Raw genomic sequence first — 12,509 nt, forward strand, 5'->3', positions numbered from 1 at the left:
TCCCCATCTGGCTTGCTTGCTGAACCATCTAAAAAAGTTATTTTTCTCCCCCTTACTTAAGATATTCATGTACATTGTAGGAGATTTGGAAAACAAAGAAAGTACAAAGTAGTAGATAAAATTTACCTACAACTCAGAGGGAAGAAAAGTAACTACTGTTAAATTTTCCTTTTATGATATATGTGAGTGTGTGTGTATGTGTGTGTCTGCATCCTCAAACATGCTAGATTTAGCTCTGTGGATAGCAATGTCTAGCTATATAAGGGGTTATAGCCCAGAATGTATGCTGTTAATTTTTTTCTTCATATTGTTGAGCATATCCAGTTTGGTAACCTGATGCTTTTTACACCTAGCATTAATTGCATTTGGAATATTTTTCATGCTGTTAAGTACTCTGAAATGTATTTTTAAGGGCCGTGTAATATTTCACTGTTTGGTTGTACCCTTTTTAGCTGGTTCCCTACTGGTAGACATTTAACCTGCTCTGTTGGGAAGTGAGTCAGGGCTGCGGCCACCATGGCCAGTGTGATAAGGTTGCCAAGAAGAGAGTCATCCCATTGCTGGGGGACTGCGGGGTGCTTGACACCACCCTCTCCTTTGGGCCATCAGGATTCTCCTTGGGGCCAGGAAGAGGAATAGTTGAAGAGAGCAGATGAATTATGCTGCGTGTCGAGTGATTTTAAATGACAGTCTCTTTCTCTTCCCCTCCCCTTCTCTGCTCTGGTCACCCCCGCAGGGCAGTAAACGGCTTTGACCCGGCTCCTCCTCCTCCTGGTCTGGGCTCCTCGCGCCCGTCGTCAGCACCGGGTATGCTGCCGCTCAGTGTGTGAGTGCCCGGCCTCCAGGTGGGGGCTCCTGCCCCCCTCCAAGCACCAGGACACCCACGCCTCACCCCTCGGTGCCTGGGCCCAGCTCGTGCCCCTCCGCCTGCCTCCCCACGGCTGGCAGAGGGCAGGCTGCATGCAGTGGCGGCTGCTGGGCTCGGTCTGGCCCCAGGACTCTGCGCGATATCAATACTGGCTATTTTCTCTTCTCGCCGTAGTGCCGTTGGTTTCACATGATTGCACTTTTGTGGGTCACAAGGTGATACATGCGTGTATTACTCGGTCACTGGATGCAGAAGTACCCATTCATCATAGCATCTCCTAGCCCCGCCCTGCTGTACTGATAGGATTTAGTTGTGTTTAGGACATTGCAGATCTTCTAGAAGTTCTTCCCCAAATCAGGTCAGCTTGTGGTCTCCTCCTGAGCTCCCAGCCAAGCGCCTCCAGTGCTGATGATCATGTGTCCCCCTTCCCCCCGGGTTGGGCCTGTGGCTGGTGGAGAGTCAGGAAGGCCACTGAACTAGGGAGCATTTTCTGCACCTTCTGGTTTTACTTTCTCAGTTACCATTCCGTAGACTTGCCTCCCCGAGCAGCCAAAGGCCCAGCTGAGATGGCAGGAGCTTTAGGGCCTGGGTGCTCTCAGGGCTAGGCCCTGCCGTCTCCTCCTCCACTGCCTCAAACTTGGGGGCGGGGGTGGCGGCTGCCCCCTCGGCAGCTCTCTGGTCCTTCAGTGAAATGACATCTTCAGAGTGCTTTTGTTTGGTCTCCAGAGGGCCTGTCCTGTTGTGTCAGGAAGGGTTGCCTGGCCTGATTCCGGGGGCCGGCTGGCGCCAGCTCCAGGGGGCAAACTGACCATGAGTGGTCCTCCCTGTGCATCCTTTGATTACTCTCATGCTGCATTTACTGTTTACATTTGTTTTATTGTACATAGGTTTGTAAACATTATTGCCTAAGATATTTGTATATAACTTGGGCTTTGTAGCTTTTATTTATTCAGAACTCATATGGCATGTTAAAGACTTATGATGGTGTCCTACTCCGGGCAGCTGTATAGAGTCATCATGTGGTTAAAAAAAATACTTCCCTTCGAAAAAATCTTTTAATGTGGAAACAATAAATTTCACAGAAAAAAATAAAAGGATTGAGGTTGCTTTATTGGGTTTCTGCCATCCTGCGAGAGAAGAGCCGGAGTGGCAAAGCCAGTTTGAAGTTCACGCCCATTCTGACACGGGACACAGGATGGACAGCAGCCATGGAACCGGGCATAGAAAATTCTGGCGGCCTCGGGATGTGTCTAATGTGCTGAGCGGATGTCTTCATGCTGATTTTTATCCTTTTTTTTTAAATTGAAGTATGGTCCAATTTTACACAAATTACAGGTATACAGTATTGTGGTTCACAGTTTTTAAAGGTTATATTTCATTAATAGTTACTGTAGAATACAGGCTATATTCCCTGTGTTGTACAATATATCCTTGTGGCTAATTTATTCCTCAGGATGACTCTGGGTTCTGGTTTCTGCTCTTAGCTGTGATTTCCAGGAGCAGCCTGAGAATGGCCCCAGCCCTGTGCGGACCTCTGGGAGGAAGGGCCTGGACTTTGAAGGAGATGACTTGCTAAGTCCTGGAGTAACTGCAGTGGGTCCAGGAGACTGGTCCTCTTGTTGGGCTGCCTTTCACACAGTTGGTATTCTGGGATCAGAGGTTACTTGGGTCGGGGCTTCTCTCCTCATCCCTTGATGGAATTTGAGGAACAAGTAAACTCTGGGGGTCTGTATGACTGTGTCAGATTCTGAGCTCTGTTTATAGCAAAGAGCATAAACAGAATAGTTTTTGTCATTTTTAAACTATATGTAAATGAAAACTAAGTGATTCAAGTTTCTAAGTGAATAAACATTGAGGTGTAGGATACATTAAAATTTTTTTCTTCTGTCTGTCAGTTCGCCGGCAGGAATAGCTTTTCTGAGTTGTTCCTGGAGATTTCGTCATAAGCTGACCCACGAGAGATGCTTGCTCTTATGTGTGTGTGTGCTCTGCCCAGCCCTGCTGGCTGAGAGTTGAGAACTTCAAGCCTCTCACCAATGAGCAGTCTCCCAGCTTCTCTCCCGGCCATCATGGAAGAGTTGGATGAGGTCAGAGGTGTCAGAACTCTGTCTCTATGCAGGAGCCCCACATCTAAAGCACACACACAGAGCTGCTCTAGTTAAAGCGAAGATGAGTTCTGGAGCTTGAATCCTTGTCCCTGGCTCCCCAGCAATGTCTCAGTTCCTCCCCAGCTGTGGACTCCTGGGATCATCTCACCAGATGGCTGTCAGCTGTTACTCAGGCAGCGGCTGGGAGTGGGGCCTGTGTGTTGTTCTCTGATGTCACCACTTTTGCTTTGGGTCCAGGAGAGTACAGGCCAGGTCTGTGAAGGCATGGTGGAGTAGGCTGCCTGGCTCACTTTGTGGGGGTGGAGTGGGAACTCCCTTGAAGTTCTGGTTTTGTTACAACTGCAGCACCTTTGGCATATGACCCCCTGAAGAAGCTGCTTGATTCCCTGGGCTTCTTTCAGCTTTCCAGGTCTTCCTCCACTTATAGTAGGACAGTGTTCTGATAAATCCATTCATTGTAAATTGAAAATGCATATACTACATCTAACCCCTTGACCATCACAGCTTAGCCCTCTCTACCTTAAACATGTTTAGAACATTTAAATTAGCCTACAATTGGGCAAAATCATCTAATACAAAGCCTGTTTGATCATAAAGTGTTGGCTGTCATATATAATTGAATACTGTACTGAAAGTGAAAAATGCAACGGTCATCTGGGTGCACAATGGCTGTCATCATATCTATCATGTGACTGACTGGGAACTGCCCGGCCAGTGTTGTGCGAGAGGATCGCACTGTGTATTGCTAGCCTGGGAGAAGATGAAAATCTAAAATTTAAAGTGTGGTTTCTATTGAGTGTTTTGCTTTTGCATCATGGTAGAGTAAAAAAAATCTTTAAGTCAGACCATTGTAAGTCAGTGACCATTTGTATCTGGCTCACGATGCTGCTTTGTACACGCTCACATAGAGCCTTTGCTTCCTAGTCTGAAAGATCTGCGTATTATTTGCCTATCTACTTAATCTTCTCTGAGTGGGCCCTCCTCCTAGCGCTGCACATTGCCAGTGTGTGCAGCTCTCACAGAAACCTTCAGGAATGAGCCCTCCCACGGGCTGGTTCCATGTGGTGGTCTCCCCCTCGTGGGCGTGGAGGGGCTGAGCTTCCCGGTGGCCAAGGACAGCTTCTTGCCTCTAGGTATTTTCATCTCACAACTCACTCCCATCCCTTGTTCCTGACACGTCATCGTCCTGCTAGGTGCCAGAGCTGGGGTGTGGAGTCACCAGTGAGGCAAGGGAGAGCTATATACTGTGACCCGGGAGCGGGATGAGCTGGTTTTCCCTCAGTTTGCAGAAGGGAAAGCGGGCCCAGGGTTTAGGTGACTGGCCTGAGCTCACACAGCTGGTTCATGGGAAAGCCAGGTTTGGAAAGGGGCCCAGTGTCCTTTTCTGCTATGTTTACCACTTCATCAGACTGGAGGCTTCGCTGGTCTTGACTCTGACTTGTGTCTCAGGAGGTGAGCTGATTCTGAACGCTTGGAAGTGATACTCGAGGGGGCGGCAGCAGGAGCACAGTGGCTCATGGCTCATCCACACGCCTCCTCTCTCCGTGTCAGTTGGCGTTGGCTTTGTTTCTCTCAGAGGCTGCCTTGGAGCTGCCATTAGCATCTTCTGAGAGCCACGGTGGAAGCTGGCACTTCTGGGGAAGGGACCATGAGGACGTGACCTTGGGTGGAGCAGTGGCTTCGGAGACAGCCTGTAGCCAGGGAGTATCCAGGCTGGCCTCTGGTGGGAACAGGGCCTGAGGGAGATGGGCCCAGGCTGTCAGTTGTCCGCATTGTTTGCACAGAGGATGCTAAGATTAGTCTTTTCTATGTTCTTTTACTTCATGGATTGTTTTTCTCTATTTGCCTCAAAATTTGAAGCAAATTGAGAGCACTAGCTTGGCCTTTAAAATATAAATGTGTTACTTGATTTTTAAAAAAAAATGAGAGCGGAGGCAGGAGGCATCTTTGCAAATCATGTTCCTGTGACAGAGCATCTTATCTGAAAACAGGTCCCGTGGCTATTAAAAATATGATACACGGGGATGTGTGTGTGTGTTAGTCGCTCAGTTGTGTCCTACTCTTTGAGATCCATGGACTGTAGCCCACCAGGCTCCTCTGTCCATGGGATTCTCCAGGCAAGAAATACAGTAGCCCTTAAATTTTTTTTTATTTTATAATTTTATTTTTGGCTGTGCTGGGTCTTTGTTGCTGCTCATGAACTTTTCTCTAGTTGGTGAGCGGGGCTACTCTTCATTGTGGTGCATGAGCTCTAGGGCGTGCAGGCTTTAGTAGTTGCGGCACGTGGCTCAGTAGTTGCAGCTCCCACTCTCTAGAGCACAGGCTCAGTAGTTATTGTACATGGGCTTAGTTTCTCTGCAGCATGTGGGATCCTCCCAGATCAGGGATCGAACTTATGTCTCCTCCATTGGCAGGCAGAGTGTTTACCACCGAGCCACCATGGAAGCCCCTTTTTTTGACTTTAAGGAGGAAAAGTCTCTAGTAATATTAATGTAACAGGCTTCTTATGTAAGATAGCGCACGTGAAGAGGCCAGTTTGAAAACAGGACAAAGCTTATGGTGTTGGTGTTATGCACATGGGGTAATGCTTTACTCTGCCACCCGCCTGCACCCACGAGAGTTAGTGTTTCCTGTCAGCTCTGAAGTCTTCACCAAGGGAAGCTGAACAGATGTTTCACTTGTTCACTTGTGGGGTGTTTTCAGTTTTGCTGCCTCTGTTAACATAGGGGAGATCCTGCCTGGATCATGGTTTGCAGGCGGAGGTCTGGGATAAGGGTGCTGGGCTGGCAGGCCTGGGCAGGTTTTCTGGCACATGCCTGGATCAGCAGTGATGTCATGTGAGGCTCAGAGCCTAAATTACCCTCTGTAAGTCTTGAATCAATCTGACAATGTGACAAGCTGTAACAACTTCTTGACTGTGGTAGTAAGAACAAAGTCAGTCTCTGTAGCCCTAATACAAACGTCTGCTGGTGGGGGAATGGAGTGGTTAGGATAACCGTTCAGCTGGACAAGCAACCATGGAGCCACTGACCTGTCAGTCTGCGGTCGTGCTTATTCATGCATCAATAAGTAAAGGACACAAAATCGATGAACACGCAATTGCAGCTTTCTAAAACAGAAGTGAAGTGAAAAGACGGACTAGTTTTACTATGTAGATTCTAAATTTTCCTGTTAAGTGGCCCAGATTTTTAAAAAATTGAAGTCATAAGACTGAATTTCTTTCACTGGAGACGTGCTAGGAGTTGTGAAATCTGAGTAAGCAGCACAAAGCAGGGGCTCCCTGGACCTGCCAGGTGACTGGGCTGAGGCCTCCAAGGGGAAATTTGACCACTCAGATGCCCCCAGGCTCCACCCCAGAACTGCCTAGTGAGGAGAGTTCTGAATTTCATGGACGCTGAAGTGCCAGCAATTATAAGACACACCTTTATTTTGTGAAGTAGTAGGAAAAGTGTGCAGTTGTAAGTGTGTAATTGAAAATGCTTAAGACTTTGTATTTATGTTTGGCTGTACTTTGTTGTTGCATGGGGTTTCTTCAGTTGTGGAGCGTGGGCTTCTCATTATGGTGGCTTCCCTTGTTGCAGAGCATGGGCTGTAGAACTCAGGTTTCAGTAGGGGCTTTGCGGCTCCACGGCATGTGGAATCTTCCTGGATCAGGGATCAAACCCATTGTTTCCTACATTGGCAGGCGGATTCTTATCCACTGAGCTGCTGGCAAAGCCCCAAGACTTTGTATTTATTTAAAGACTTCTTTATGCAGATTTTCATCATATCACACTTATTTAATTCATGTACAAAAAGGAAAATGAGACATATTCCTAGACTTCACATTGTAATTCTGATGTTCTGAATTGTGTCTTGACCCGAGTGGTCCTTGTCTATGTTTTCCTGAGCAATGTTGTCCTCTGTGGCACGGTGAGCACTGACCGTGCAGCTCTGCTCCGCTGCAGGCTCCAGAACTTTCTTCGAAGCTGCTGATACTCTCACTACAAGATCTGATGCTGGGCTTTAATGACCTCACCAGGAGTCAGGCAATTACAACCACATGACAGCTGCCACTTCCTGAAGGTGATTGTGGGGTGCCTGAGTTTACACAGGTGAGAACAGGAGCATCTCAGCTTCCGTATGGTATGGTCCTTGATAGAGGCAGCAGTCTGCTCGGATGTCCCAGTCAGATCCAGTGTTTAATAGTCTGATTATGACACATTACATCTTGAGTAAGTTTCATGACATCCAGTTAGTGGGCATGGAGTCTATTATTGGGCTTCTTTGAAAAAATAAACAGGCCTCACTGCTGTAATGCATCAAACGTGAGTTTGTAGTCTTGGTTTAAGGCTTGGGGACATGATCATACTTTGTACATGTGGTACACATACACTGTAATTATAGTAATCATATTTTGTGCATATGATACATGGATGCTGTAATTATAATAATCATACTTTGTGCATGTGATACATGGATGCTGTAATTACAGTAATCATACTTTGTGCATGTGATACATGGATGCTGTAATTATGGTAATCATACTTTATGCATGTACATGGACACTGTAATTACGGTAATCATGCTTTGCGCATGTGGTACACGGTGCTGTAATTAGGGTTAACATTCTTTGGAAACTGGTATTATCATGTCAATATACCCTTATCGATAAGTTTCATATTACATTTCTGAAAAGGGTTGTATGAGACATTTCACATGATTTGCTAGATTCCCAAATGACAGGTGGCTACACAAGGAGGTAGACTGCCTGGTTGGTCCTGATGGTGCACAGATGCAGCATTTCAGCAAAAGCTCAGAATTTGGGAAAGCTCTCGGGGCCGGGACTGGGAAACCTCTGTGGATGGGGACTCCCCTCAGCTCTCAGCCATGGGCTTCCCTCAGGCCTGCCTGCCTGAACTAGGGTGCAAGGCTCTATTGTGTCCACTTTCTAGATTCCAACCCATGGGCTGTTGTGATTTTTTTTTTTTTTAGGGTGGAGCAGGAAGTGGTGGTTCCGAGTCTGAGCTGTGAGCTCTTCCTGTCTTGATAAACATGTCTGTTGTCATAGCAACGTTGGCTTCAGGAGGAAATGGACATGAGTCAATGATACCCAGAGCCATAGGGAAGGCTGGTTGTTAAGAATTTGGTTTCCACCTCGTTTCATCTTAGTTGAGGTTTCCAGGGAGGGGGAAGAAGGTTGGTGAGAGAAACCGTGCTCATCTTCCTGATGTCAGCATGCCTAGGATAGGCAGGCTGGGAACAGGTATATTATTTCTACTAAAGTAAGAGTCTTCTAGAATGTCTGCATTCTAGGCAAGGGCAGACAGAGCATTTAGTGTATGTGACCAAGTTAAAATCCTAAGAGAGCTCATCTAGACTGCATTCCACAAAAGGCTAAGACTTCTCCATGCATTCTGGAACCCCTCCTCACATTGGACCATGTGCCCGTGGGTGGGCGCTGGCCAGCTGCTTTGACTTTGACATGCCCAGAGCCCAGCTCCCAGCTATAGTGTAAGTGTTTCATGAACCACCTCAGACTATGAAGCAGTGGTTTGTTTAGTGAAGAAAGGTCCCGTCTAGTTAGCGTCTTTGTGGAATCAGGAATTGGAATCTGTTCATGTAGGTCCTGTTTCTCCTGACCGGCTGAGTAGGTGGGAAACAGTATGACGTGAACAACAGTTAAACCAGCTAGCAGGGAAGGAGTTTTTCACAAAAGCCTCTGAATTCCACAAACCCTTGGACTGAGACACCAAAAGCAAGGGTGAGAACGCATATGAGAGACGTAAGTGCAGCTCACCTTTCCTCCTGCTAGTGACAGTTTTGAGAAAGGGAACACTTCAGCCCATTTTTCACATCCTCACAACTGCTAAGCAGCTTCAGTATGTACTTTAGACCACCAGAACCAGCTTAACTTGAGCATATCATAAAAAAACGCCAACATGGCTACATGACTGTGTTCCCCTAGATTTCTCTCCGGCCCATTCTATCTGGCCCACAGCTGCCCTTGGATCTCACCACCAAACCCTCCCAAAGCATTTTTAATGTGTATCCTGCCTGAAAATAGTCTGAAACTTCTTGGGCCTCTTGAAATACTCTAATCCAGTAATGGGCTTCACTGGACAATGAAACCCTCCTCTCAAGGCTTCATCCCACAGTCCTGGACCGCTCATCAGGAGAGCAGGACAGCTGCCAGCCTGCCCAGAGAACTCGCCCGTCACCTGACAGTTTCTGGGCGTGCGTTGCCCTCAGAACAAGCAGCCTGGCTATCAACACTGTAAGTCCAACCTCCAACCACATTACAGGTGGGGAATCGAGAACAGAAGGTGAGAAAACAGATTGCACATTCACATGATTATTCTTGTTTATTGAGGTCTGTTTATTCTCCACGGGTGCTTTTTCCTCCAAGTAAACAGAGCAGGCGTAAATATCTATAATGAATAAATTTATTGTCTTACAAAAATCATTGTCTAGAAATATGGGAATACAAGAAAAGATATTTGCAGTCAGGTGTCTGGTGGTCAACAGCCAGTACAATTCATAAAGGGGGGAAAAAATCAAAGATTCCAAACCCACATGACAAATTCTTCCCAACAGATGTTAAAGCTTTTAACCCAAAAGGTTTGTGTTTTCAAGCACATTGCAGAGGATCAAGGATTTATAATTAACACTGATTCATTGTCACTGAATGTTTATAATACCACTTTGACTAGAGAGGTACATGATATGAAGCACAGTCAAAACTTAATACATTAAATTGTTACAGAGGCAAATAATATATTTAACATTGTCTTAGTACTGTAGTGTCTAAGGCACTTTCTGTAATGTCAGTTTGATTAACTATCAACCCAAAACAGAATGCTAAATGTTTACTGTAACACTGTCCCGAGGGTGTGGGGAGGGAGAAATGAAAAAGGAGTCATCCACTGGCATGTCAACATTCAGGCGGGTGGCCTCTGTTCCCGAGGTGCTGTCCCCCTCACTGACAGACTTGAACAAGTCTCGGACACAAAACCAATCTTCCCATTTTGGGCTCAAAGCAGCGGCTGAATTTGCAAGGTCAGCATGAGAGCCTGGCTGGCGAGGAAGGGTGTCCCCCTAGCTTCTGCTCTGGGGGTCCTGTGGCTGCGAGGAGCAGGCCATCTAGAAGTCACTGTGATGGCTGCCCCTGGGCCTCAGCTGCATCATGGCCACTGTCCTGTCGGCACAGAGCAGCCCTGGCTGAAGACAGTTCACGTGAAGAGATGCGGGGACCCCACGACTTGAGGGAGAGGGGCACTGCAACCCCATGGATGCTGCTTCCCCCACCCCACCCCCCATCTCACTGAAGCCCCTTTCACAGTTTGCGCACTGAAATAGTGTCAATCATTATCTGAAGGAAATGAGAGCTACAGGTGCAGTTTAGGTTCCACAACGTTCTAAGGGACTTGATGTGGCTGCGGAGGCAGGGGCCACGTGAACACAGAACTAAGGTAGCTGTCTGTACGACAGAGCATGCAGAGCGATGGGGCGGCAACCGCTAGGTGGCCCCATGACCCAGCGACTGGCAGCGGGTCTGGCGTTTGTTTGAAAAAGGGTTCTCTTAATATGTATTATAAAATGGTCTCTTGGTGGATATATGGAAAATAGATGCAATGATGAGCCGATCTGTTTAATATGTGTAGGTTTTGTGTGTATATATATATATTTATATATAAAAAGGGGAGCAATTGTACCTAAATCTGAAGCAGGAGACGTGTGTGTAGGCCATGAGGCCTTAAGACACAGTTGATCTCTCAGGAAGGAGTCTCGCAGCTCGCCGGTTCCCCAGATCTGCAGGAGGCCCCGAGGCGGGGGTGCAGGTGACTTCCTGCATGTCCTGCGGTATCGCCTTCTCCGGCTTCCTTGGACTTACTCGGACTGTGGCGGCTGTGTCTCGTTGATGTCACTGGTCTTACTTTCTGTGTCGTCGTCCGACAGCTCCAGGGATGCACCCTCAATGTGCAGCTGGCGCCGGCCTGATCGGCTGGAGGAGAAGCTGATCGGGCCGCCTCTCCTGGAGGGAACAGAAAGCAGGTGCACGTGGCCGCCAAGTTGTCCAACCACCTGAGGACTCAAACCTCCCCACCCAGGACACAGCCCCTGGGGTGGTGGAGAGATCTGAAGGGCTCTGTGCTTTGCCACCCGCTGAGCATCATCCTGGGGGGTGTGGTGGCTGGCCCCTGTTGTCCCTCCCAGACACAGTGAGGAAAGCACCACCGGCTCGTCCCCGGCCAGCTGCTCCCCAAAGGGCAGATGGAGAGGAAATGCTCTGTGCAGGCTTTGTGGGCCTCCTAACGTCTCTGCTGGTCTTTTTACAAACCTTTATCAATGTCAACACCACTCTTCGCATACAAGAGCAGAGCAGACAGGCTCCAGCCCACAGGCCACACCTGTGCTAAGCTGTCCTTCTGGGGAGAAGCCTTGGCTTCCTGTATCCTGGGGTGCATCAAGTCTGCCGTGGAGAGGCTGCCCCTGCCCACGAGGGACAGGGACAGACTCCTGGGCTGGCACACAAGCTTCAAGCCGTGCATTTGCACAGCCCCTGAGTAAACACAGAGCCAGTGAGTGAGTGACCTGTTGCTTCCCTGTTCTTCAGACCACCAATGGTCAGGAGTCCTGAATGGGTACATGCCAAGAGGGACCTGCATACATGGCCAAGAAAACCACAGTGTCTGGAGCCACTCACCTCAGCCGGTTCTTCAGGGTGCTGACCTCGCGGCTCAGGCCCTCGTTGGCCTCGGTGGCATCGTCCAGTTCCCGCTGGAGTTTGCGCCGAGATGCATTGGCACGTGTGGCTTCTTCCTCTGCTTCCTCCAGCTGCCGTTTAAGCTGTTTCATCCTGGCGTTGGCCTTCTCCATCTCGGGGAAGTTACAGGAACCGAGTCAAACCGCTGAATCCAAATTCGCATCGCTGTGTCCTGAATGTTTCAGCACAGGCCTCTGCCCCACTGGCCACATGTGTGCGCACACACAAGGGCCCGGCCTAAGGCCTTTTCAACAGCCTGCCGTTCTCTGCTACACAGTATATTGAAAGTGAAAGTGAAGTCGCTCTGTCGTATCTGACTCTTTGCAACCCCGTGGACTGTAGCCTAGTAGGTTCCTCCATCCATGGGATTCTCTAGGCAAGAACACTGGAGTGGGTTGGCATTTCCTTCCCCAGTGGATCTTCCCGACCCAGGTATCGAACCCGGGTCTCCCACATTTAACCTCTGAGCCACCAGGGAAGCCCTTTAACACACCATAAGGCTAAAGGAAACTTTTAAACAATTGAAAACCAATTTTCATCCCTGAGTTTTCTACAGAAAAGTGACATCTTCACATGAGTGATCTATGGAATTGTGAAAGGAAACTGCTATTGCTGCAAAACACAGAAGAGCCAGCAACACAGATAGTGTCCACCCCCAGGAGATGGTGTATTCATTTTACACCTCCTATCAACATGGGCATGTCAATATTCTGTGTTGATTTAAGTACCAAGCCACTCTGGAAAACCAAGTGAGAACTCGGCCTGCCACTGGCCCACTCACTCCTGA

The 12,509-nt window shown here is 48.2% G+C and overlaps 2 protein-coding genes across 15 annotated transcripts in view; one reads left to right on the forward strand and one right to left on the reverse strand.

The window, feature by feature from the left end:
- The window catches only part of NDEL1 (nudE neurodevelopment protein 1 like 1), a 61,899-nt gene extending 51,385 nt beyond the window's left edge, over nt 1–10,514 (forward strand). For 4 of the 7 annotated variants that reach the window (XM_070479071.1, XM_020869063.2, XM_070479072.1 and 1 more), the window contains one exon: nt 737–822. Coding sequence is in view for 3 of the 7 variants with exons in the window: in XM_020869065.2 (XP_020724724.1) it covers nt 737–830 (94 nt within the window). In the remaining 4 variants the exon portion in view is untranslated. Of the gene's footprint in view, nt 1–736; nt 2,295–6,923 lie in introns of those variants that run through there. The other 3 variants (XM_020869067.2, XM_020869066.2, XM_020869065.2) reach the window with 3 other exon arrangements.
- Nucleotides 9,386–12,509, reverse strand: part of MYH10 (myosin heavy chain 10) — a 121,818-nt gene continuing 118,694 nt past the window's right edge. For 6 of the 8 annotated variants that reach the window (XM_020869052.2, XM_020869050.2, XM_020869056.2 and 3 more), the window contains 2 exons: nt 11,663–11,835; nt 9,386–10,990 (listed from right to left, as the gene is read on the reverse strand). In XM_020869052.2, the coding sequence (XP_020724711.1) occupies nt 10,846–10,990; nt 11,663–11,835 (318 nt within the window). In that variant the 3' untranslated portion in view covers nt 9,386–10,845. Of the gene's footprint in view, nt 10,991–11,658; nt 11,836–12,509 lie in introns of those variants that run through there. The other 2 variants (XM_020869057.2, XM_070479069.1) reach the window with 1 other exon arrangement.

The sequence above is a fragment of the Odocoileus virginianus genome, chromosome 17 (genome assembly GCF_023699985.2).
Source record: "Odocoileus virginianus isolate 20LAN1187 ecotype Illinois chromosome 17, Ovbor_1.2, whole genome shotgun sequence".
Classification (NCBI taxonomy): domain Eukaryota; kingdom Metazoa; phylum Chordata; class Mammalia; order Artiodactyla; family Cervidae; genus Odocoileus; species Odocoileus virginianus.